The 20847-nt window shown below is 64.9% G+C and overlaps 2 protein-coding genes across 3 annotated transcripts in view; one reads left to right on the top strand and one right to left on the bottom strand.

Annotated features, from left to right (window-relative positions):
- The window catches only part of HADHA (hydroxyacyl-CoA dehydrogenase trifunctional multienzyme complex subunit alpha), a 31003-nt gene extending 19272 nt beyond the window's left edge, over positions 1-11731 (top strand). For both annotated transcript variants that reach the window (XM_084262070.1, XM_084262071.1), the window contains exons 11-20: positions 1626-1735; positions 2208-2342; positions 3026-3197; positions 4216-4302; positions 6100-6240; positions 7851-7919; positions 8295-8490; positions 8927-9041; positions 10260-10405; positions 11169-11731. In XM_084262070.1, the coding sequence (XP_084118196.1) occupies positions 1626-1735; positions 2208-2342; positions 3026-3197; positions 4216-4302; positions 6100-6240; positions 7851-7919; positions 8295-8490; positions 8927-9041; positions 10260-10405; positions 11169-11314 (1317 nt within the window). In that variant the 3' untranslated portion in view covers positions 11315-11731. The remainder of the gene's footprint in view (positions 1-1625; positions 1736-2207; positions 2343-3025; positions 3198-4215; positions 4303-6099; positions 6241-7850; positions 7920-8294; positions 8491-8926; positions 9042-10259; positions 10406-11168) is intronic.
- A 751-nt stretch (positions 11732-12482) lies between these two features.
- GAREM2 (GRB2 associated regulator of MAPK1 subtype 2) lies at positions 12483-20756 on the bottom strand (the record flags this gene model as incomplete). Its single annotated transcript, XM_084262005.1, has 6 exons — positions 12483-13541; positions 13680-13861; positions 14748-15836; positions 16785-16915; positions 18930-19070; positions 20645-20756. The coding sequence occupies 6 exons, from the start codon at positions 20754-20756 to the stop codon at positions 12662-12664; spliced, it is 2535 nt and encodes an 844-aa protein (XP_084118131.1). The 3' UTR covers positions 12483-12661.
- Positions 20757-20847: the final 91 nt, after the last annotated feature.

Here is a 20847-nt window from a genome sequence, read left to right as displayed (position 1 = left end):
GCAGCCTCTGCTCAGTGTCTGTGGGGACAGGACAAGGGGCGATGGGCTCAAGTTGGAGCCCAGGGAGTTCCCCCCAATGTGGGGAAGAACTTCTTCCCAGTGAGGGTGAGGGAGCCCTGGGACAGGCTGCCCAGGGGGTGTGGAGTCTCCTTCTCTGGAGAGATCCCAGCCCCTGTCCTAGGGACCCTGCTTGGGCAGGGGGTGGGACCCCAGGGGCTCTGGGGGGCCCTGCCAACCCCTGGGATTCTGTGATCCTCATTCATCCTCAGCCACCTTGATCCCTCTGCTGTAATAAACAACCTGCCTCTGTTTAGCTTGTTATCAGTGACCCCTGTGTTGCTATGAGTGTACTCAGGTGTGTTCTTCCTGATGCAGAGGAGGTGATTCTGGCTGGGCAGGGTGTCACTGGGGTGGTGACCTGGCCCCTCAACACTCCCTCCTGGTAATCTCCACGCTTGGGTCACCTCTCACGTCTCTGCCCCAGAACAGCTGGGGAATCCATCCATCCATCCAGCTCAGCACTACCCATAACATGCACCAGCTTCTCACACCACTCTCCCACATCCCACAGCCTTTCCCAACCTCCTTGTGTTGCCTCCTGGTGGGAAGGTCCTGCTCTGAGCTGTCTGCTTCCTCCCAGCTTCCCAGTGACCCCCTGGGTGAGACCCGTCTGTTCTGGTTACACATTCCACCCACGTCTGGTCTGGTGCTGAACAAAAGCCTGGGGATCCTCTGTTCCACAGGGAAAAGAATGGAGGGTTTCTTCCCTGAGAACAGCAGCAGGATGGAGATATTCCCAGAACCCTCTAAAGAATAATAAGTGTCAGGGGTGTCTGTCTGCCTGTTTAAGGCTTCCCTCTTTCCCTGTGGATACAGACTTGCACATTCTCCTCCAGGCTTTGTGTTTCTGCTGTTTTAACCAGACTTTAACTCCCAGGACAGTGCTGAAGGACGATTCAGCCTGCCCCAAGCCTGTCCTTAGCTGCTCAGGCACCTTTAGGTTGCTGTTGGCTGTTGTCTTCCTGCCTGCTTTCCCGGTCTGTGCTGGGAGGTGATGCACGCCTTTGATTTGAGTTGTTGTCGTTGCCTGTTCATGATCCTCTGAAAAAATCTCATAAAACTCCTGCTGCAGCTGGTTTCTGCTGTACCACCTAAGCTGGGAACCTGAACATGCCCCTGGAAGCTGTGCTCCCAGGGTGGGAATGAGCTGTGACTGATTCAGTGGGTAGGAAGGAGCATGGGAATACTACGCTGCTCTTGTCCCCTGGCAGAGCTCCCGCCCCTCCAGACCCAGTGCTAGGGGCACAGGCTCTTTGTGGGTGCTTTAAGTTATATTGTTGATGGGAAAGGACGTTGAACAAGCCTTTCCCTGCTGCTTTCTGGCAGCCCACGTGGGAGGTGGTGGTACAGAGCAGGCTGTAGTAGCACAGAAGGTGCCTCCAGGAAGGATTACACCCACCTCGTTCCTCCTTCCTTCCCTAACCAGCTCACCAGGCTGTGCAGCTACATGGGAGGCTGCAGCCTCCCCTCACTGGCTCTCTCATGTGCCTGTGCTGGAAAGGAGACAGCTGCTAAATCTGCTCAAAGCCAAACTCTGCCTCCCCCTTCCCTTCCCTTCCTCCCAGAGCTTCGGGCAGCTTGCGGTGACCAGGGAATCCAAGGCGCTGATCGGGCTTTACCACGGGCAAGTGCGCTGCAAGAAGAACAAGTTTGGAGCCCCACAGAGAGAGGTGAAGTAAGTGACCCTGAGGGAACTGGGGGTCAGGAAGAGCTGCTGTGCTGAGAGGGGGGTTGGGGCTGGCACAGGCTCCCCAGGGAAGGGGTCCCAGCCCCGGGCTGGGCTGAGGGCAAGAAGCGTCTGGATGATGGGCTCAGTGCCGCGCTCGGGCTGGGCTGGGCTGTGTGGAGCTGGGAGCTGGGCACCAGGGGCCTCATGGATCCATCCCAGCTCAGGAGATTTGGTGGTTCTATAAGTACGAGCATGGGGTGCATGAAGGAGCAGTCAGAGGATCTCTGCTGAATGGCTCTTGGGACTAGAGCAGCCCAGAGTCCCAAAAAGCAGAGCAGAGACATCTCCAGCCTCTGGAATGCTTATCAGCAAGCATGTCACCTCCCTAAAAAGAAAAGCACCCTGATGGATGGGTGTTCAGCCATTCCTGGCTTTGAATGTGTGCCCCCTCCATACCCCCCAACCCCTTTCTGTGCAGGACCCTGGCGGTGCTGGGAGCGGGGCTCATGGGCGCTGGGATCGCACAGGTCTCGGTGGACAAGGGACTGAAGACCATCCTGAAGGACACAGCCCAGAAAGGCTTGGACAGAGGACAGCAGCAGGTCTTCAAGGGGTATGTGAGTTCAGAGGGGATGGGATGGGATGGGATGGGATGGGATGGGATGGGATGGGATGGGATGGGATGGGATGGGATGGGATGGGATGGGATGGGATGGGATGGGATGGGATGGGATGGGGCTGTCTAGTGAAAATAGGAGGGGGGAGCTCCTGACACCTCAGATCCTTCTGATGTCACAGCAGGGTGATAAACCTTTCTTTTAAGGTTGCCCTATGCAGTGTGCTGAGATATTGCTGCAAAGCAGGCCCAGAGTGTTTGCTTAGCTTTTTAGGTAGGTAGATGACCTAGTAGATTCAGCAGTAGCTTATAGAGCTGTGGGGAAAGGGAGTAATCCTGGCTGCCTAAAGGCCTGTGTCAGGGGAGACACTGGGTTAGACCCCTGAGAAGCCAGGTTTCTCTTCCCTGTCCTGGCTCAGCAGTAGCAGAGCTCCTCTGTGCATGGTCAGGCATGTCAGTGGTGGACCTTCAGACCAGCACCAGCTGAGTTGTGTGAGCGTGGCTCCTTTTCCAGGCTGGAAGGAGGGGGCTGGTATGCAGAGCACCAGTCCTGCTGGATCAGAGATGGTGTTTTGGGTCACAGCACTGGGAAGGAGGGAGGGATGGAGGGATGCCTTTGGGGTTGTGGTGTGCCTCTGGCCATCCTGCCCAGGAGCTGTGACAGAGCTGTCCTTCCCTAGGCTGAATGGCAAGGTGAAGAAGAAGAGCCTGACGTCCTTTGAGAGGGACTCCATTCTCAGCAACCTGACAGGCCAGCTGGACTACAAGGGCTTTGAGAAGGCAGACATGGTGATTGAGGCCGTGTTTGAGGACATCAACATCAAGCACAAAGTGCTGAAGGAAGTGGAGGCTGTGAGTATCCCTTGGGAGCAGCCTGTGCCAGGCGTGGCACAGAGGCCCTGGCTGCCCTGCCCCGCTGCCTTTGGGTCACCTCACCTTGGTGCCACTGCTTGCTGTGTGCTGTGTGCCAGCAGAGGGGTGGGGGGTGTGGGCAGCCTTCTGCTCACCAAGGACACTCTCTGCTCAGTAAGGAGTTGGTAGTTTTTAGCTGATTGGGGCAGTTCAGACATTCCCAGGCTGCTGGGAGCTGCTCCCAAAAAACTCCCATTTGAGCATGTTGGTACAACAGTAACATCCTTCAACATCACCACAACTTACTGACCCCAGCTTGCTGCCACAGCCCTCTCCTGTCCAAGAAGAGAACACCTGGGGAGAGAACTGTGGTCAAGGAGCTCTCTGGGGCTCCTGAAGTCCCTACCCATGGTGTCTGGCATGGGTGCAGTGGTCTGGCAGAAAATCTAGGGTGGGAATTTGGTCTCTGAGACTGGTATTGCAGAGCTGGGAAGAGCACAGAGGATGTTTCTAAGGCTCTCTGCCCTGCCAGAATCCCAGTATCACCAGGTTGGGAAAAGCCCTTAAAGCTCACCAAGCCCAACTGTCCCCTGTCCTGTGCTGCCCCAGATCTCTCAGCACCTCATCTCCCCCCTGTTAAACACCCCCAGGGCTGGGGACTCAGCCCCCTCCCTGGGCAGCCTGTGCCACAGCCCCACAACTCTGCCAGGGAAGAACTTTGCCCTCCCAGCTGAGCTGACCCTGCCCTGGGGCAGCTTGAGCCCATTGCCCCTTGGCCCAGCTCCTGGCCCCTGGCTGCAGAGACCATCGCCCACCTCTCTGCACCCTCCTGGCAGGGCAGGGGAGGGGGGGAGAAGGTCTCCCCTCAGCCTCCTCTTCTCCAGGCTCAACATCCCCTGACCCAGAGGAGGTTGGGTTTGATTTGTCAGGGTTTCCAGGTGCTGGTTCTGGTCTCTCAGGGCTCTGGATCTGCCTCCAGAACGCTGCTCTTACACCATCTCTTCCCCTCCCACCACAGGTGATCCCTGCTCACTGTATCTTTGCCAGTAACACCTCTGCCCTCCCCATCAGCCAAATTGCTGCTGTTAGCAAGAGGCCAGAGAAGGTGAGTACCCAGTGCCACGTGGCTGCTGGGGGTCTGTGCTGAGCTGCCTGGTAGTAGCAAACTGTCTTTGCTGTAAGTGAGCACTGGGATCTTCTGCTTCCTCCTCAGCTCATCTTCCTCCCCCTGTGTGAGCTTTGAATGCAGAGCTCGTGGTCCTTGGGCAGGTAGGAAGGGGTGGACCAGCCCCAAATAGGGTGAGGCAGGGTTCAGCAGGGGGGTCAGCACGCTCTGGGAGCTGTGGAGCTGTGGATGGACCCAAGCTGAGAGGATTCCAGCTGGGAGAACTTCAGGCATTTCGATAAACTTGACTAGATGTGGGAGTCAGGTTGGAAAACGCTGGGGAAACACCTTCTCAGGGAGAGCACACTAACCCAGCAGCCAGTGGGGAGGGGGAGCTGGTGGCTGGAAGCTGAACCTGGCTGTGCAAAGCCTTGGTCAGCTGTGGGCTCAGCTCTGGAGTGGGTGGTGGGCTTTACCCCCCAGGGGTGCTGGTTTGGGGGCGGTCAGCATGGGGCTGCCAGATCTGACACCTGCCTTAGGGGAGACTGGACGTGCTGCTGCTGTGTCTGAAGCAGCATGAGGGGGCTGTGTGACCACTTCAGTCACCTCCTGAGGGATAAGGAGCCATCTGTGGGGGTCTTGGTGTAAAAAGGGGGACCCTCTTCGCCCTCCCTCATTTGAGGAACCTGCTTTGCCTCCCCTGGACAAAGCAGGGAAGAGCCAGTGGCTCCTGAGGGATAATCCCATCTCCCCCTCTCAAACAGGCAGGAGGGAGGGAGGCTGTAGTAGTGTGGGCAGGAGGGAGGGAGGCTGTAGTAGTGTGGGCAGGAGGAGGGAGGCTGTAGCAGTGTGGGCAGGAGGAGGGGGGGAAGCTCTGAAGCTCCATCAGAAGTTGCTGTGCAGGTGCAGGGGGCCCTTGGCTGTTCTCTGAGGGTCCTAAGCCTGCCCAGGGCAGCTCCTGCAGACCTCTGCAGAGGCTGTGGAGTGACAGTGTCTGTCCCAGCCCCCAGGGCTCCTGCAGCATTCCAGAGCTGCTTCCCTCAGGCTGAAACTGCATGGAAACATGACCCAGGTCTTACCCGTTCCTGCTTGCAGATAACATCCTCTTGCTGAATCAATTGCCTGGGTAATGGCTCTTCGTGGGGAAACTAAGAGGAAATCACTTAACTAATTAGTGTATCTTCTTTAATTAGCCTTCCAGCCTGCAGCTGCCCTGCAGGGAGGGTGCCTCTGACTTACACACACCTTAGTGCCAAGCGTGGCTACCAGGAGGCGTGAAGGCAAAGCAGACCCACAGCCCAGGAATCTCCACTGTACAGCCCTTCCCAGGGGAGGGGCTGCACGTTCCTCTAATTAATTTCCAGAAATGTGCTGCTTTGTCCTGAAATTCACTTCATCTCCAAAACTGAACCCCAAACCCAGGCAGTGACAGGGGGGAGGGAGCGTGCTCAGCGTCTGCCTCCGTGGCTGCGCTGCCAGCTCGGCTGGTACCCAGTGATTCAGCTGGGGGCTGAGCAGTGCTCTTGGTCTTGTGAGTGTTATCCCTGAGTCCTCACTGAGGCAAGAGCTCTGGGTGTGTGCCATGTCCTTGGGAAAGCCACGGAGGGAAAGGAAGTCCAGGAGTGCTCCCATTAACAAGGGATGGAGCAGGGCGTGTGGCCAGCTGGACAGCATGCTGTGCTGATGGGTCCTGCAGCCCACCCTGGCCTGCTTCCCTCCATGGCTTGTCCAGCACATCCTCTGAGAGCCAAAGTCTGGCTTCAACCCACTTAACCCCGAGCTCTCCCTTGTGCCCAGGTGATTGGCATGCACTACTTCTCCCCCGTGGACAAGATGCAGCTTCTGGAAATCATCACCACAGACAAAACATCCCAGGACACAGCTGCTTCTGCTGTGGCTGTCGGCCTCAAACAGGGCAAGGTCGTCATCGTGGTGAAGGTGAGGGAATGCTGTGTGGGGTCTGGGCTGGGATTGGGAGGAGCAGGGTGGGCTGGAGCGCTGAGGGGACGCTGAGGCACGCTGAGGGGAGGCTGAGGCATGCTGTGTGTACTCTGGTGTGGGCTGCTCATGCTGAGAAGTTGAATTGGAGGTTGGGAGGTGGCCAGTGATCTCTCAACTGTCTCTTGGAGCAGACCAGAGGGCTCAGGGCGAGCCTAGGAGTGGGTGGTCCTGTTCCACACAGGACCTGAAGTCTCTACGGGCATCCAAGGTGGAGCAGAGTCTGGGCAGGACTCTCACCACCTCTTCTGGGCAAGCCACAGGGATGGAGGGGCCTGTGAGTGGTCACCTCCTTCTTCCTGGGTTTAAATCTCCCATGAGAGGGGGCAGAAATGTGTGTGCAGGCAGAAGGGCAGAGCTGTACCAAGCAGAGGGAGGAGATGGAGCACGGCCAGGCAGGCACTGGAGAAGGAACCACTGGGATCCATAGGAAGTGGCAGCACAGCCTTGGGAAAAGCCATGGGTGTGGAGTGGTCTGTCAGGGGGACTGCTGTCACTGAAGGGGCATCCAGACAGGGCCAGGCTCGTGCTCCATGCTGCAAAGGGTCAGCAGTGCTGTTTGAGATGTGTGGGAGGTTCAGCCTGGGCTCTGGGGCAGAGTGTGGGTTTGGATCAGTCTTGTCACTGAGCGATGCCAGGCAGGTTCCTCCTGCAGTGCCAGGGAAACTGGCTCCTTCAGCAGCACTCATGGCACCTCTGAAGGCTGGTGGAGATGTGGTGTGGTGTCCCCAGCCCTCATCCCCATGGCAGAGATGTGGTGTGGTGTCCCCAGCCCTCATCCCCATGGCAGAGATGCAATGTGGTGTCCCCAGCCCTCATCCCCATGGCAGAGATGCAATGTGGTGTCCCCAGCCCTCATCCCCATGGCAGAGATGTGGTGTGGTGTCCCCAGCCCTCATCCCCATGGCAGAGATGTGGTGTGGTGTCCCCAGCCCTCATCCCCATGGCAGAGATGCAATGTGGTGTCCCCAGCCCTCATCCCCATGCCAGAGGTGTGGTGTGGTGTCCCCAGCCCTCATCCCCATGGCAGAGGTGCAATGTGGTGTCCCCAGCCCTCATCCCCACATCCCTGAGCAGCAGCTCGTGGCCAATCTGTGTCTTTCCTGGCTGGGTGAGCAGTTCCAGGGTGGGGAAGCAGCCAGTTCGTGGCTGTCTCTCTGAGCACCCTTTCCCCACAGCAGCCTGTTGGCTCAGGGAAGCCAGGGTGCTTCTGCAGCCTGTTTATTTTAATTAAAAGCTATTTGAAATGGAAACGTTCTGGTGGGAGCTCCCAGGGAGTTCTTCAAGCACTGCTGAGCCCTGCAGGATAAGACCCCAGCTTCTAGCAGTGGATGATGTGCTGCTGGAGGCAGAGCTCAGCGTGATCACCTGCCTGTCGGTGCCTGAACTGCAGCTGGGGCTGTGGAACACGGTTCTTTATCCTGCTCTGGCAGGGGTTGGACTTGAGGATGTCCAGAGGTCCCTGCATCCCCCTCACCATCGTGTGATCCTTGTGCTGCAGAGAGGTGCTTACTGTGTTCACCAGGCTTCCCCCTGCTCCTCTTCCCTAGGATGGGCCTGGCTTCTACACCACCAGGTGCCTGGGGCCGATGCTGGCAGAAGTGGTCCGAGTTCTCCAGGTGCGTATCCCACCCAGCATCCACTGGAGAGCCCAGGAAACCCCTCTCCCTGCAGGAAAAGGGCAGGGGGGTGACCCCAGCCCTGGCTGAGAAGGGAGGGGGGTGCCGGGTGCCCGTGGGGCTCCCCAACCTGCTCTCAGCTGCACCGTGGGCTGGGGAGACCCTCACCCAGGCTCTTTCCTCCCCACATGGTGCAGGGGGAGAGTGAGGAGCAGTGTGAGCACGGGGGCACCTCTCCTGCACGGAACCAGAGGGCTGAGGGGGGCAGGGGGGTGGCACTGTGGGACCCCCGACGAGCGGCGGCTTTCTGCCCCCCACGCTGCGTCTCCAGGAGCCTCCCCACAGCACCCCTTGCTTCCCCTCCCCTTCCCACAGGAGGGCATTGACCCCAAGAAGGTGGATGCCATCTCTACGGCCTTCGGCTTCCCCGTGGGCGCTGCCACGCTGATCGACGAGGTGGGTGTGGACGTGGCCACGCACGTGGCCGAGGACCTGGGCAAGGCCTTCGGCGAGCGCTTCGGAGGAGGCAGCATCGAGCTCTTCAAGCTCATGGTTGAAAAAGGCTTCTTAGGTGAGACAGGAGGCTGGTTTCATCCGCTTCCCCTTTGGTCAAGGAGAAAAGCCCTAGCACCCCGCAGCCTCCTCTTCCTCGGGGGACAGCAGGCCTGGGAGCGGGTGGGGAACAGCCCTGGCTGCGGCCAGACCTGTCCTTGCAGCCTTGCTCAGAGCAAAGGCTGCAGGTGGGATCTCCCAGAGCACAAGGGGCTCCTTCTCAGCCAGGGCTGGGGTCACCCCCCCCTGCCCTTTTCCTGCAGGGAAGGGCACAAGGGCTGTGGGATGCAGGGGGAGAGCAGCTGGCAGTAAACGTGCTCAGACGAAAGGAGCCCCGAGGTGAGCCAGGGCTGTGATGTGCTCACAGAAACAGGAGTGGGAAGAAGCTCAGAGGGGAAGGTGTCACAACCAGGACACGTGGCAGGACGTGACTGTCTCTCTTCTATTCCTGGCAGGACGCAAGGCAGGGAAAGGCTTCTATGTTTACCAGGAGGGGGTGAAGAACAGGAGCCTGAATTCTGGCATGGATGAGATCCTGGCACGGTTCAAAGTGCCAGCCAAACCCGAAGTGTAAGTAGCCAGGCACACTGAGCAGCACCACGGGCTGGCTCTCACCCCTGCCCAGCTTCTCCCACCTCTGAGCTGCAGCACAGGGGCTGCCCTGGCAGCACTGGGGGGTGTTTCCCAACACGGAGTGGCTTGGGGTGGTGTGTGGCTGTTCCCAGCTGCTGTGCTGGGGAACAGGCTGTTGGCTCCAGTGAGCCCGTGGTGGCAGGAATGGGGCATCCTGGGATTCATGGCTGTTTGCTTGGGCCCCTCGGCAGAGGGGTTGTTCCTGTGATGGGACCTGCCAGGGCAGCTGTGCTGGTGCAGCCACAACCTTCCCAGTGTTGGGAGACACCTCCTGGCATGGTTCCCATCAGGCTGAGCAAGTCTTTGCCACTTTTCATAGAATCACAGGGGTTGGGAGGGCCCCCCAGAGCCCCTGGGGTCCCACCCCCTGCCCAAGCAGGGTCCCCAGGACAGGGGCTGGAATCTCTCCAGAGAAGGAGACTCCACACCCCCTGGGCAGCCTGTCCCAGGGCTCCCTCACCCTCACTGGGAAGAAGTTCTTCCCCACACTGGGGGGAACTCCCTGGGCTCCAACTTGAGCCCATCGCCCCTTGTCCTGTCCCCACAGACACTGAGCAGAGGCTGCCCATGGCCCCCTGGGTCCCACCCTTCAGCTCTTGATCCCCAGTGATCAGATCCCCTTTCAGGCTCTTCTCTGCAGGCTGAACAGCCCCAGCTCCCTCAGCCTTTCCTCCCAGGGGAGATGCTCCAGCCCCTTCAGCATCTCTGTCCCTCCTCTGGACTCTCTCCAGGAGATCCCTGGCTGGTTGATCCCAGGGAGCCCAGCCCTGGACACAACACTCCAGCTGGGGCCTGGCCAGGGCAGAGCAGAGGGGGAGGATCCCCTCCTGTCACCTGCTGCCCACACTCCTCCTGATGCCCCCAGGATCCCATTGTCTCTCTCAGCCCCAGGACACTCTGCTGGCTCATGGCCACCCTGTCACCCACCAGCACCCCCAGGTCCTTCTCCCCAGAGCTCCTCTCCAGCAGCTCCCCCCAGCCTGTCCTGACTCCAGCTCTTCCACGTCCCACAACTCTGTCCTTGCCCTCCTGTGGGTAGGGACACTCCCAGCTGCTGGTTCTCTCCTGGCTCTGTCCCTGCTCCGTGCTGCCTTCACGTGCTCCCCCCCCACCCCCCTGTGTTACCTGCTCAGCCCTCCTGCTCTCTCCCTGCAGCTGCACCGACGAGGACATCCAGATGCGCTTGGTGACGCGGTTCGTGAACGAGGCAGCCATGTGCCTGCAGGAGGGGATCCTCAGCACCCCCGTGGAGGGGGACATCGGCGCCGTGTTCGGCCTGGGCTTCCCGCCCTGCCTGGGAGGTCAGTGTGTCCCCCGGGGCTGCTCAGAGCTGCACAAAGCCCATCAGGCATTAGGTTGGGTCTAACAGCAGCCTGACACCTCCTCCTCCCATGGAAAGCTGGAGCTGGAGGCTCCTGGCCCAGGAGGGGCTGCAGTGGGATGTGCCTGCCAGGGCAGGGGGGTTTCTCCAGCCTACAGAGCCATGGTGGTGAGGGTCAGGGCACTGAGCAGGGCCTTCACCAGGCTGGAGTGAGACATCAGAGCCAAGCTGGCCCTGGCCTTGCCTGTGGTAACTCCCAGGGAGGAGCTGTGACTGAGCCTGATGCTCACAGTGATGTGGGTGGACTGGGAGATGTGTAGAGGCACTGGGGGTTGGAGATCCCCAGCTGGCTTTCCTGTGGCCATACGGCCCTCGGTGCCACACGAGGCTCTGGCATCTCACCAGGCAGGCAGTAGGGTGTCTTGGGACCCCTGTCCTGTGCCACAGCCCTGGCACGCAGGTGTGGGCAGAGCTCTGCAGCCAGCACCAGGGTGGGCATGAGGCAGGAGCTCCCCTCTGAAGGGTGCTGAGGGTGTGATGCAGCGCTCAGCTGCCTACCCAGCACCTTCCCTCCTGGAGAGCAGCTGGGACCTGGGGCTCCATCCCAGTTCTCCAGCTGCATGGAGCTGTGTCCCTGCCCCGAGCCAGGGCACCTCTCCCAGGGAAGATCCCACACTCCCTGTGTTCCAGGCACCTTGGTGCTTCTCCCTTCCCACCACAGCCCTGTCCCCTGTCCCTGGCAGGTCCCTTCAGGTACGCAGACTCCTACGGAGCCAAGCAGCTGGTGGACAAGCTGCGCAAGTACGAGGCCGTCTACGGGAGCCAGTTCACACCCTGCCAGCTGCTGCTGGACCACGCCAGCGACCCCAGCAAGAAGTTCCACCAGTGAGCGAGGTCTGATCCTGCCCAGGACGCACCCACAGCCCCAGCCGGGGGGCAGCTCTCCGGAGACACCCTGTTCTCTGTAGGTTACCCACCAAAGCACCCAGGGGGGCAGGAGGGGGGCAGCAGCAGCTCACCCCGTGGCTTCATTTCAAGTGCCTTATCGCCTGCTGGGTGGTGGGCACGTCCCTCCCGTGGGCCTGGTGCCTCCTTCCAGGGGGAGAGAGTTTCTTCTGCCTTCACCTCCACGCTCTCCAGCTGCCTGCCAGCACCCAGCTGGCCCTGAGGCCTTTCCATAAACCTCCACCAAAATAACCCCCCACACACACCCATCTCCTGGGTTCGGACTCTGCGCCTGCTTCTCCTCCAGCCTCGGGGCCTGGAGCAAGGGCCCCGCTCCAGGTGGGAATAAAGCGTTCAGGCAATCCTCTGCAGTCCTCTCTCTGCTTGCCAAGCCCCCCCCCAGGAGCTGCTGGCCACGGGGGGGCTGTGGGGAAGAGGCAGGGGCCCAAAGAGGGGCTCTGGCACCTCTGCCCTCGCTCTGGGGCTCTGAGTAGCCCCCGACCCTTTTTGCTGCTGCCAGGGTTCTGCTGGATGAAAATGGGCTGAGCCATCACCTTGTACCCCGTGTCCCCCCCACCAGCCTGCAGCCCCCCACCGGCCCTGCCTCCAGCTCCCTGGGCTCTAAGCCTCACCCAGGGCCCCCCTGCTCCCCTCCCCCAGCTGGGGGCTCTGGGCCCAGGCCCCTCTTTGCTGTGGTGCCTTGGGGAGCTGGAGGGTCTGGGGGTGCTTCGGGGGAGTGGAGGCAGCCTCAAGGGCAGGGCTCTGCCCCCCCACCCCATTCCCCAGGCAGGGGTGCTGCCCCCTTCCAGCCCCCCCCATCACCCTGGGCTGTGGGTGGCTCAGAGCAGGGCTGGAGCATCACCATCCCGTTCAGGGAGAACCCTGGGCCCTGGCTGCACCCTGTGGAGGGGGCACCTCTGTGCCACCATGCCAGGGGGTAGCACAGCACCCCAGCGAAGTGGGGTGGGTGAGGATGGGTCTGACCCCCCCAGACCCCCATTTCCCCCTCCTCCCTGGACAAGGAGCTTCTCGGGGGGCTCGTTTTTCTCCCGTACCTTTATTGTGCTAATCCACAAGGATTAAGTTAAACCAGTCAGTGCCAAACTCCAGTGTTTTCCAGCCCTTTGGGCCAAAAGTACCGTCTGGTGTTAAAAGGGGGAGAGGGGGGGAGGGCTGGGCAGGGGGGCCGAGCTGCCCAGGAGGAGGAACCCCCCGAGACTGTGCGGGGCAGGGGCTGGGAGCGGGGGGACAGTCCAGGCAGCTGGGGGGACCCCCTAGGGAGGTGCCGGTGTCAGATCTTGGGGCGCCAGCCCTTGATGAACTGCATGATCTTCTTGACCTGGAGCTTGGTGAGGCGGAAGTCGTCGGCCAGGATCTCCTCGCTGAGCTGCACGAAGATGCTGCCGTCGATGCGCTCGCGGGCGAAGAAGCTGACCACGTCCTCGGAGAGGCCGATGAAGCGCAGGCACTTGGACACCTCCTCCAGCGACAGGGCCGACAGGTCGGCGGGGGGCAGCCAGGGGGACCCGTCCCCGCTGGGCCGGGGGGCGGCCGGCGGGGCCCCCCCGTCGCCCCGCGCTGCCGGCGGCACCTCGATGACCCCCCGCGCCAGGTAGAGGCGGCTGAGGCCGCCCTCGGCCCCGCGCAGCGCGGGGGGCGACAGCGGGGCCGCCCCCCGGATGACGACGCCGTCCCCGTCAAAGCCCTTGGGGGGGCGAGGCGGGGGTCCCGGCTCCAGCCCCTCCACGGGGGCCAAGGGCTCCGGTGAGGATGAGGAGGCGGCGGCTGACGGGGCCGAAGGTGGCGCGGGCCACTCGGGGCTCTCGGGCCGCTCAGCCGGGCCGGCGAAGGGGTTGAGCGCCCCGAAGGGTGCGAAGCGTTTTTGGGGGTGCGGGGGCTTGAGGCGGGGGCAGCTGCGGTGGGGCTGCAGGGGGGGCTGGGCCCCCGGCGACGGGCTGCAGCAGCCGCTGCCCGGCCCGGCTCCCGCCTCGACGTACGCCCAGGGCTCCGACCAGGAGGCGGGGGCGGGCTGGGCGCTGGGGAGCGGCGCGGCGGGGGGCAGCGGCCGCCCGGGGGGCTCCCCGGCTTTGCAGTCGCCCCACGTGCAGGGGTAGCAGTACAGGGAGTAGGCGTCAGGCGAGGGTGACCCGCTGCCGCTCCGTGGGGCCGACCTGCCGGGGGGAGGGGAGCGCAGCCATCAGCGGGGGGCTGCGTGGCTGTGCCCCCCCCCAAACCCCCGCTGGGGGGGTATCCCACCCCCCCAGGGTGCCAACCCCCCCCCCCCCATCCCCGCAGCCGGAGCAACTCACCCGTCGTGGAGCCCCGAGGAGTAGTAGGAGAGGCTGGGGCTGGGCGAGGGAGCGGGCGCCAGCTTTGGGCAGCGCAGGGGTGCTGGGGGGCTGCAGGGTGCTGGGGGGCTGCAGGGTGCTGGGGGGCGGCTGCCCCGGGGCGGCACGGGGGGGGCGTTCAGCAGCCGGCACTCCTCCTTCACCTGGGGGGGGGGGCGAGTGCTGTCAGGACCCCAGTGCTGGGGGGATCCATTCCTGGGACCCCGCAGCCAGAGGGGGGGGGTGGGGTGGGGGGGTCCCGGGGGCAGCGAGCCCCCCACAAGCCACAAAGCTCTGGGTACTAATGGGGTGGGAGGGGGACCTCAGGGAAGTGGCTACCCCCTGGTGCAGAGATCCCCAAAATTTGGGTACCCACACGGTGCAGAGAGGCCCAAGGGACTTGGAGGGACCCACAGGGCAGAGAGCCCTGGGGAAGGGGGGACCCGGTGGTACAAGGGTGTCCTGGGAGTCTGGGGAGCCCTGGGGAAGGGGGGACCCCGTGGTACAAGGGTGTCCTGGGAGTCTGGGGAGCCCTGGGGAAGGGGGAACCCCATGGTACAAGGGTGTCCTGGGAGTCTGGGGAAGGGGGGACCCCGTGGTACAAGGGTGTCCTGGGAGTTTGGGGAGCCCTGGGGAAGGGGGGACCCCGTGGTACAAGGGTGTCCTGGGAGTCTGGGGAGCCCTGGGGAAGGGGGGACCCCGTGGTACAAGGGTGTCCTGGGAGTCTGGGGAGCCCTGGGGAAGGGGGGACCCCGTGGTACAAGGGTGTCCTGGGAGTTTGGAGAGCCCTGGGGAAGGGGGGACCCCGTGGTGCTGGGGGATTGAGGTGATGGAACAGAGATGGGGAGGGACCCCAGCACCGGGGGAGAGGGGGTCCCAGCCCAGAGCTTGGGGAGGGCTCTGGCCGTGCCGCGGGGCTGTGCCGCCCCCCGCCCCCAGCTCCGGGGTGCTGGCAGGGCCGTGCCATGGGGCTCCCCGCCCCGCCAGCAGCATCGGCAGCTGGCGGGACCCCAGGAGCCCCGTCCAGGGGGTCGGGCCCGTGGCTCTTACCGCCTCCGACTTGGGTGGCACAGGGGGCGGGGTGTCCCCGCGGGGCTCGTCCCCGGGGCGCTGCGCGGTGACGGCCCCGAAGGAGCCGGGGTCCCGCCGGCCGGCGCCGGGCTCGCAGCCGCCCTCGGGGCCGGGGTTGCTCCAGAGCTCCTCGTAGGGAATCTCCAGCGGCTCCTGAGTCCTGAACTCGGGCTCGGCCCAGTCGGGCGTCACGTACTCCCGCTCCGGGTCGGGGAAGTCGGGCGAGGGCGGGCGCGGGGTCCCCCCCAGGACCCCCCAGGAGCCCGGGCAGCGCGCGGGGGGCTCCCGGGGCAGGGCGGAGCCGCAGGCGCAGAGCGAGAGGCGCTGGAGGGTTCGGCTCAGCTCCTCGCGGCCGCGGCCGGGCAGGCAGAGCCGCAGGGGGCTGGCGCGCTCCTCCGCCAGGTCGGGTCTGGCCTCCCGCACGGCCCGCGAGTACTCGTCGGGGTCGAAGCGGTCGCGGCAGAGCGCCGCGCTGTCCCGCAGCAGCTTCCCCAGCTGCGGGTCCCCGGCCAGCAGCCCCTCGGGCAGCTGGAAGCGGGGCATGTCGGCGAGCAGCAGGAAGTGGAAGGGCACCAGCTCGTCCCGCCGCAGGATGCAGCACAGCACCACCGTCTTGGAGATGATGCTGAGCAGCTTGTAGCGGTGCCCCTCGCGGATGGCGTGCAGGTCGTAGGGGTTGCGGGCGGGCCGGCTGGGCACGGCCACGTTGACGGGCAGCCGCACCTTCTCGATGATGCTGCGGATGGTGTGCTCGCCCTCCTGCAGCCGCAGCTCCAGCGGGCTGCGGGTGCTGAAGCGGCCCTTGCACTGGAAGGGCAGGCTGAGGCTCTCGTTGGTGCGGTGGTTCATGCAGATCAGGCAGGGCATCTTGCCCCTCGCCTGCCGGGCGCTCCCGGCGGCCGCCGGCGCCGCCTTGCCCAGCTTCCTGAGGATGCTGTTGAAGCGGGACTTCTCCTTCACCGCCCTGGCGCACAGGATCTCCGCCTGGCCCATCAGCGTCAGCTCGTCCCCGGCGTGCAGCGTGAAGTTGTAGACCTCGCTGTCCTCGCTGAACTCCCCCGACACCACCTGCCCGGCACAGCCCCGCCGTGGGACGCGCCGGCCCGGCCCCTGAGGGGCCACCACCACCCTGGGACGGGCCACCACCGGCCCCTCATGTCCCACTGTGCCCTCCTGCTGTCCCTCCACCAGCTCCGATGATCTCCCCCTGTCCTCTCCTGATGTCCCACCACCAATCCCTGATGTCCCACTGTCCTCTTCTGATGTTCCCCCACCAATCCCTGATGTCCCACTGTCCTCTTCTTATGTCCAACCAGCAGCCCCTGATGTCCCCCTGTCCTCTCCTGATGTCCTACTGTCCTCTCCTGATGTTCCCCTACCAGCCCCTGATGTCCCTCCACCAGCCCCTCATGTCCCATTGTCCCCTCCTGATGTCCGACCAGCAGCCCCTCATGTCCCATTGTCCTCTCCTGATGTCCCCCCACCAGCCCCTGATGTCCCCCTGTCCTCTCCTGATGTCCCCCTGTCCTCTCCTGATGACTCATGTCCTCTTCTGCTGTCCCCCCACCAGCCCCTGATGTCCCCCTGTCCTCTCCTGATGTCCCCCTGTCCTCTCCTGATGACTCATGTCCTCTCCTGATATCCCTCCACCAGCCCCTGATGTCCCCCTGTCCTCTCCTGATATCCCCCCACCAGCCCCTGATGTCCCCCTGTCCTCTCCTGATGTCCCTCCACCAGCCCCTGATGTCCCACTGTCCTCTCCTCATGTCCCCCTGTCCTCTCTTGATGTCCCCCCACCAGCCCCTGATGTCCCCCTGTCCTCTCCTGATGTCCCATCACCAACCCCCCCTTTCACATCCCCCACCCTTGACTCCCACCCCCTGATATCCCACCCCCCCCCCTCCATCAATGCCCTACCACCGACCCCTGCTCCCTCCCCACCACCCCCGGCTGCCCCCCCACTGTCCCCCCCCCATCCCCTGTTCCCCGGCAGTGTCCCCCTGGCCCCACGCTGACCTTCACGCTGAAGGTGATGGCCTCCATGACGAAGACGCGGTCGGGGAAGGTGCTGGCCACCTCCTCCACGCTGTTGAAGAACTGCACGGGCTCGCGGATGTCCCGGTCCTGGTCCAGCAGCTTGAACTTCCCTGCATGGGACACCCAGACCCAGGGTGGTGAGGAGCCCACCCCCAGGGCTTGTCCCCCAGGGACCTGCTGGAACCCCCCCAGGACCAGCACTGCCCTTCATGGGGGTGCAGCCACCCTCGAGGACACCCAGGGGGGTCCCCATCACATTTTGGAGAGGCGTTTCTGTGGGTTTCAGGTGCTGCAAGGGGACACCCAGAGCATCCCCACACCTGCATCCCCCCCACACACACAGCATCGTTGGTGGGGGGCTGCTGGGTGGGACACAGCTCAACCCAGCACATGGGGTGTCTCAGCAGTGCCACTCCCACCCCTGGAGCTGCAGGGACCACCCCAAAATCCCCCATGGATCACAGAACCCCAGCCTGGGCTGGGCTGGGAGGGACCCCAAGGGTCCCAGAGCTCCAACCCCCTGCCACAGGCAGGGACACCAACCTCCAGCCCTGGAGCTACACAAGGGTGCCCAGGGCCCCATCCAACCTGGCCTGGAACACCCCCAGGGACGGGGCACCCACCCCCTCTCTGGGCAGCCCCTTCCAGCACAGGAACCGGGGGAACCCCCCGAGTCAGGGCCAGGGAGCCCCCGCTGCCCCCCGAAACGCTGCGGCCCCCCCCCCCCCCCCCCGCGCCCCACGCCAGCGGGGGGGCACCCGGGCCGGGCCCCTCGGCCAAGGCTGCGGCAGAGCTGCCGCCAGCGGCGCCGGCCGGGCAGCGCCCGACCTGAGCGGAATATTAATCCCCCGGCGCCCCCGCGCTGCCGGCACCGAGCCCGGCGGGGCCGGGGCCGCGGCGGAGCCTCCCCGGGCAGCGCCCCACCGGCCCGGGGGCTGCGGGGGCTGCGGGGGCTGCGGGGGCTGCGGGGGCTGAGGGGGCTGCGGGGGCTGCGGGGGCTGCGGGGCTGCGGGGGGCTGAGGGGCTGCGGGGGCTGCGGGGGCTGAGGGGCTGCGGGGGCTGAGGGGGCTGCGGGGGGCTGCGGGGCTGCGGGGGCTGCGGGGGCTGCGGGGGCTGAGGGGGCTGCGGGGCTGCGGGGGCTGCGGGGCTGCGGGGGCTGCGGGGCTGAGGGGGCTGCGGGGGCTGCGGGGGCTGCGGGGCTGCGGGGGCTGCGGGGGCTGCGGGGGCTGCGGGGACTGAGGGGGCTGCGGGGACTGAGGGGGCTGCGGGGGCTGCGGGGGCTGCGGCGCTGAGGGGGTCCCGAGCCGGGGCAGCCCCACACCCGGGTTGGGGCACGGCCGCGCCCCCCGAGCTGGGTAAGGGAGCGCCCGGCCCCCCGGGACGGGCATTCCCCCCTCCCCCGCTCCACTCCCCATTAGTTATTTATTAGCGGACTCATCACCGCCGTGAGGAGCACCCGGGGCGGCGCTGGGGCTCCTGCTGCCGGCAGCGGCTCTGCGCCCTCCCCTGCAACCCAGCACCAGCCTGGCCCCAGCCCCAGCCCCGTCCCGTCCCCTCCTCATCTCCATCCCCACCACATCCCCGCTCCTGTCTCATCCCCGCTCCTGTCTCATCCCTGCTCCTGTCCCCATCCCTGCTCCTGTCCCCATCTCATTCCTGTGCCTGTCCTCACTGCATCCCTGTCCCATCTTCATCCCAGCCCATCCCTGTTCTCATCCCATCCCTGTTCCTGTCCCATTCCTGTTCCCCATCCCATCCCAGTCCTTATTGCATCCCTGTCCCCATCCTCATCTTTGTCCCATCCCATCCCCATCCCATCCTGGCTCCTGTCCCCATCTGACCCCAAGCCTGGCCCCATCCCTGTCCTCACTGCATCCCCATCCCATCCTCATCCCTGGCCCCATCCCACCCCTCTCTGCCCGCTCTCCAGCCCCACCCCCGCTCCAGGCTGGGCACTGGCAGGAGGGCAGAGAGCCGCCCCCACCCAGAGCATCTCCCCCTAGACTGGGCCATACTGGAGCATCCCCAGTCGAGCCACCAGAGCCGGAGGGGGGTGGTCCCTGATGCCCCGGGACACTCCAGCCCCTCGTGCTCCCCCCCCCCCGCCCAGTCCCGGGGTCCCACCTGGGTACTGGAGCGGGATGTCGATTTTGGGCCCGATGACGTAGTGCCCCTCCTCCAGGCTGTGCGCCGTCACCGTCGTCCACTGCCGGCAGGAGTGGACCAGCAGCACGTCCTGGGCGCTCACCCCCTCCACGCGCTCCCCTGCCAGGGGACAGCGGGGCCGTCACCACCCCCCCACCCCAGGACACCCCCAGGACACCCCCAGGACTCTCCCAGGACTCCCCCCAGGACACCCCCAGGACACCCCCAGGACTCCCCCCAGGACACCCCCAGGACACCCCCAGACACCCCCAGGACTCCCCCCCCAGCCCTCCCCGGGGCGCCCGGCCGGCCGGACGCCCGGATGGCCGGACGGACGCGGGATGAGCAGGTGCCGCTGCCAAGAGCCGCCAGTTGCCCAGGAAACAATTTCTTTGTCCCCTGAAAAGCTGCAGCCGCCGCGAACAACAAGTGCATTGAGCCGGGGCGGCACGGGGGGGCCCCGCCGCCGCGCCCCCCGCCACGGCCCCGCACCCACGGGGGGAACCCCTGGGCTGGGGGCACCCTGGGCTGGGGTTCCCTGGGCTGGGGGTCCCTGGGCTGGGGAGGGATCCCCTGATTGAGGGGGGGAGACACCCTATCCTTGAGGGGAACCCCCTGCTCTGGAGGGGGGGTGTCACCCTGCTTGGGGTGGGGGGCGCGGCCCCTCCAGGGTGACCCTGTGCACCCTGTACCCCCCCCAGCCTGTGTGTGTGTGTGGGGGGGGGGGGGGGTCACAGGGCATCCCCCCACTAGGCTGTGCCCCAGGGAAGGGGGTGTTGGGGGGGCGGGGGGGGGGACGGGACACACGGTGTCTCCAGCCCCTCTGCCACCCCCGTGACCTGCAAGGGTTGGGGGGGCAGCCAGCACCCACGGCGGGGGCAGCCGGGCCCCCCCCACCCCCATCACTCACACCCAGGGGTGCTGGTGGGGCCCCGGGTCCCCCCTCCCCGGGAGGGTCCCCAAAGGGCAGCAGCCCGGCCCGGTCCCACCTGGCCTCCTTCCTCCTCCTCACCCCTCCAGCCTTCCTCCCTCCTCCTCCTCACTTCTCAAACCTTCCTCCTTCCCACCCTCCTCATCACCCCTCAGCCCTCCATCCCTGCACACTCCTCATCCCCCCCAGCCTGCCTTCCTCCTCTTCCTCCTCCCCACCCCTCCAGCCACCCTCCCTTCTCCCGGTCCCTCCAGCTTTCCTCCGTCCTCCTCCTCCTCAGTCCTCAAGCTTTCCTCCCTCCTCCTCCTCCTCACTTCTCAAGCCTTCCTCCCTCCCTCCTCCCCGTCCCTCCGCCCTCCATCCCTCCCTCCTCCTCCTCATCCCCTCCAGCCTCCCTTCCTCCCTCTCTCCATCCTTCCAGCCTTCCTCCCTCCTCCTCACCCCTCCAGCCTTCCTCCCTCCTCCTCCTCCTCCTCCTCCTCCTCACCCCTCCAGCCTTCCTCCCTCCTCCTCCTCCTCACCCCTCCAGCCTTCCTCCCTCCCTCCCTCCCTCCCTCCTCCCCACCCCTCCGCCCTCCACGCCTCCCTCCTCCTCTCTCTCTCTCCAGCCTTCCTCCCTCCCTCCCCATCACTCCAGCCTCCCTCCCCCTGCTCCCTTCCAGCCTTCCTCCCTCCTCCTCCTCCTCCTCCTCCTCCTCTCCGTGGCCTCTCTCCCTCCTTCCCCCGCACCTCTCCATCCCCCCCCGGCGCCGCGGCCGCTCACCCTGCCCCAGGCAGACGAGGGTGGGCAGCCGGTGCTGGCTGACGATGGCGTCGAGGGGCAGCGCCGCGGGGCTCCAGCGGAGCCGGGCCAGCCCCGCCGCCAGCTTCTCCATCGCATCGCGGCTTCAGGCCGGCCCCGGGCCGCGGGGGGGGGCGGCCGCGCCGGGCTCCATCGCCGCCGCCGGGCCGGGGCAGCGGCGGGGC

Source organism: Gallinula chloropus (assembly GCF_964237585.1).
Source record: "Gallinula chloropus genome assembly, chromosome: 3".
Lineage (NCBI taxonomy): Eukaryota > Metazoa > Chordata > Aves > Gruiformes > Rallidae > Gallinula > Gallinula chloropus.
This window is presented reverse-complemented; position numbering and strand designations above follow the sequence as displayed.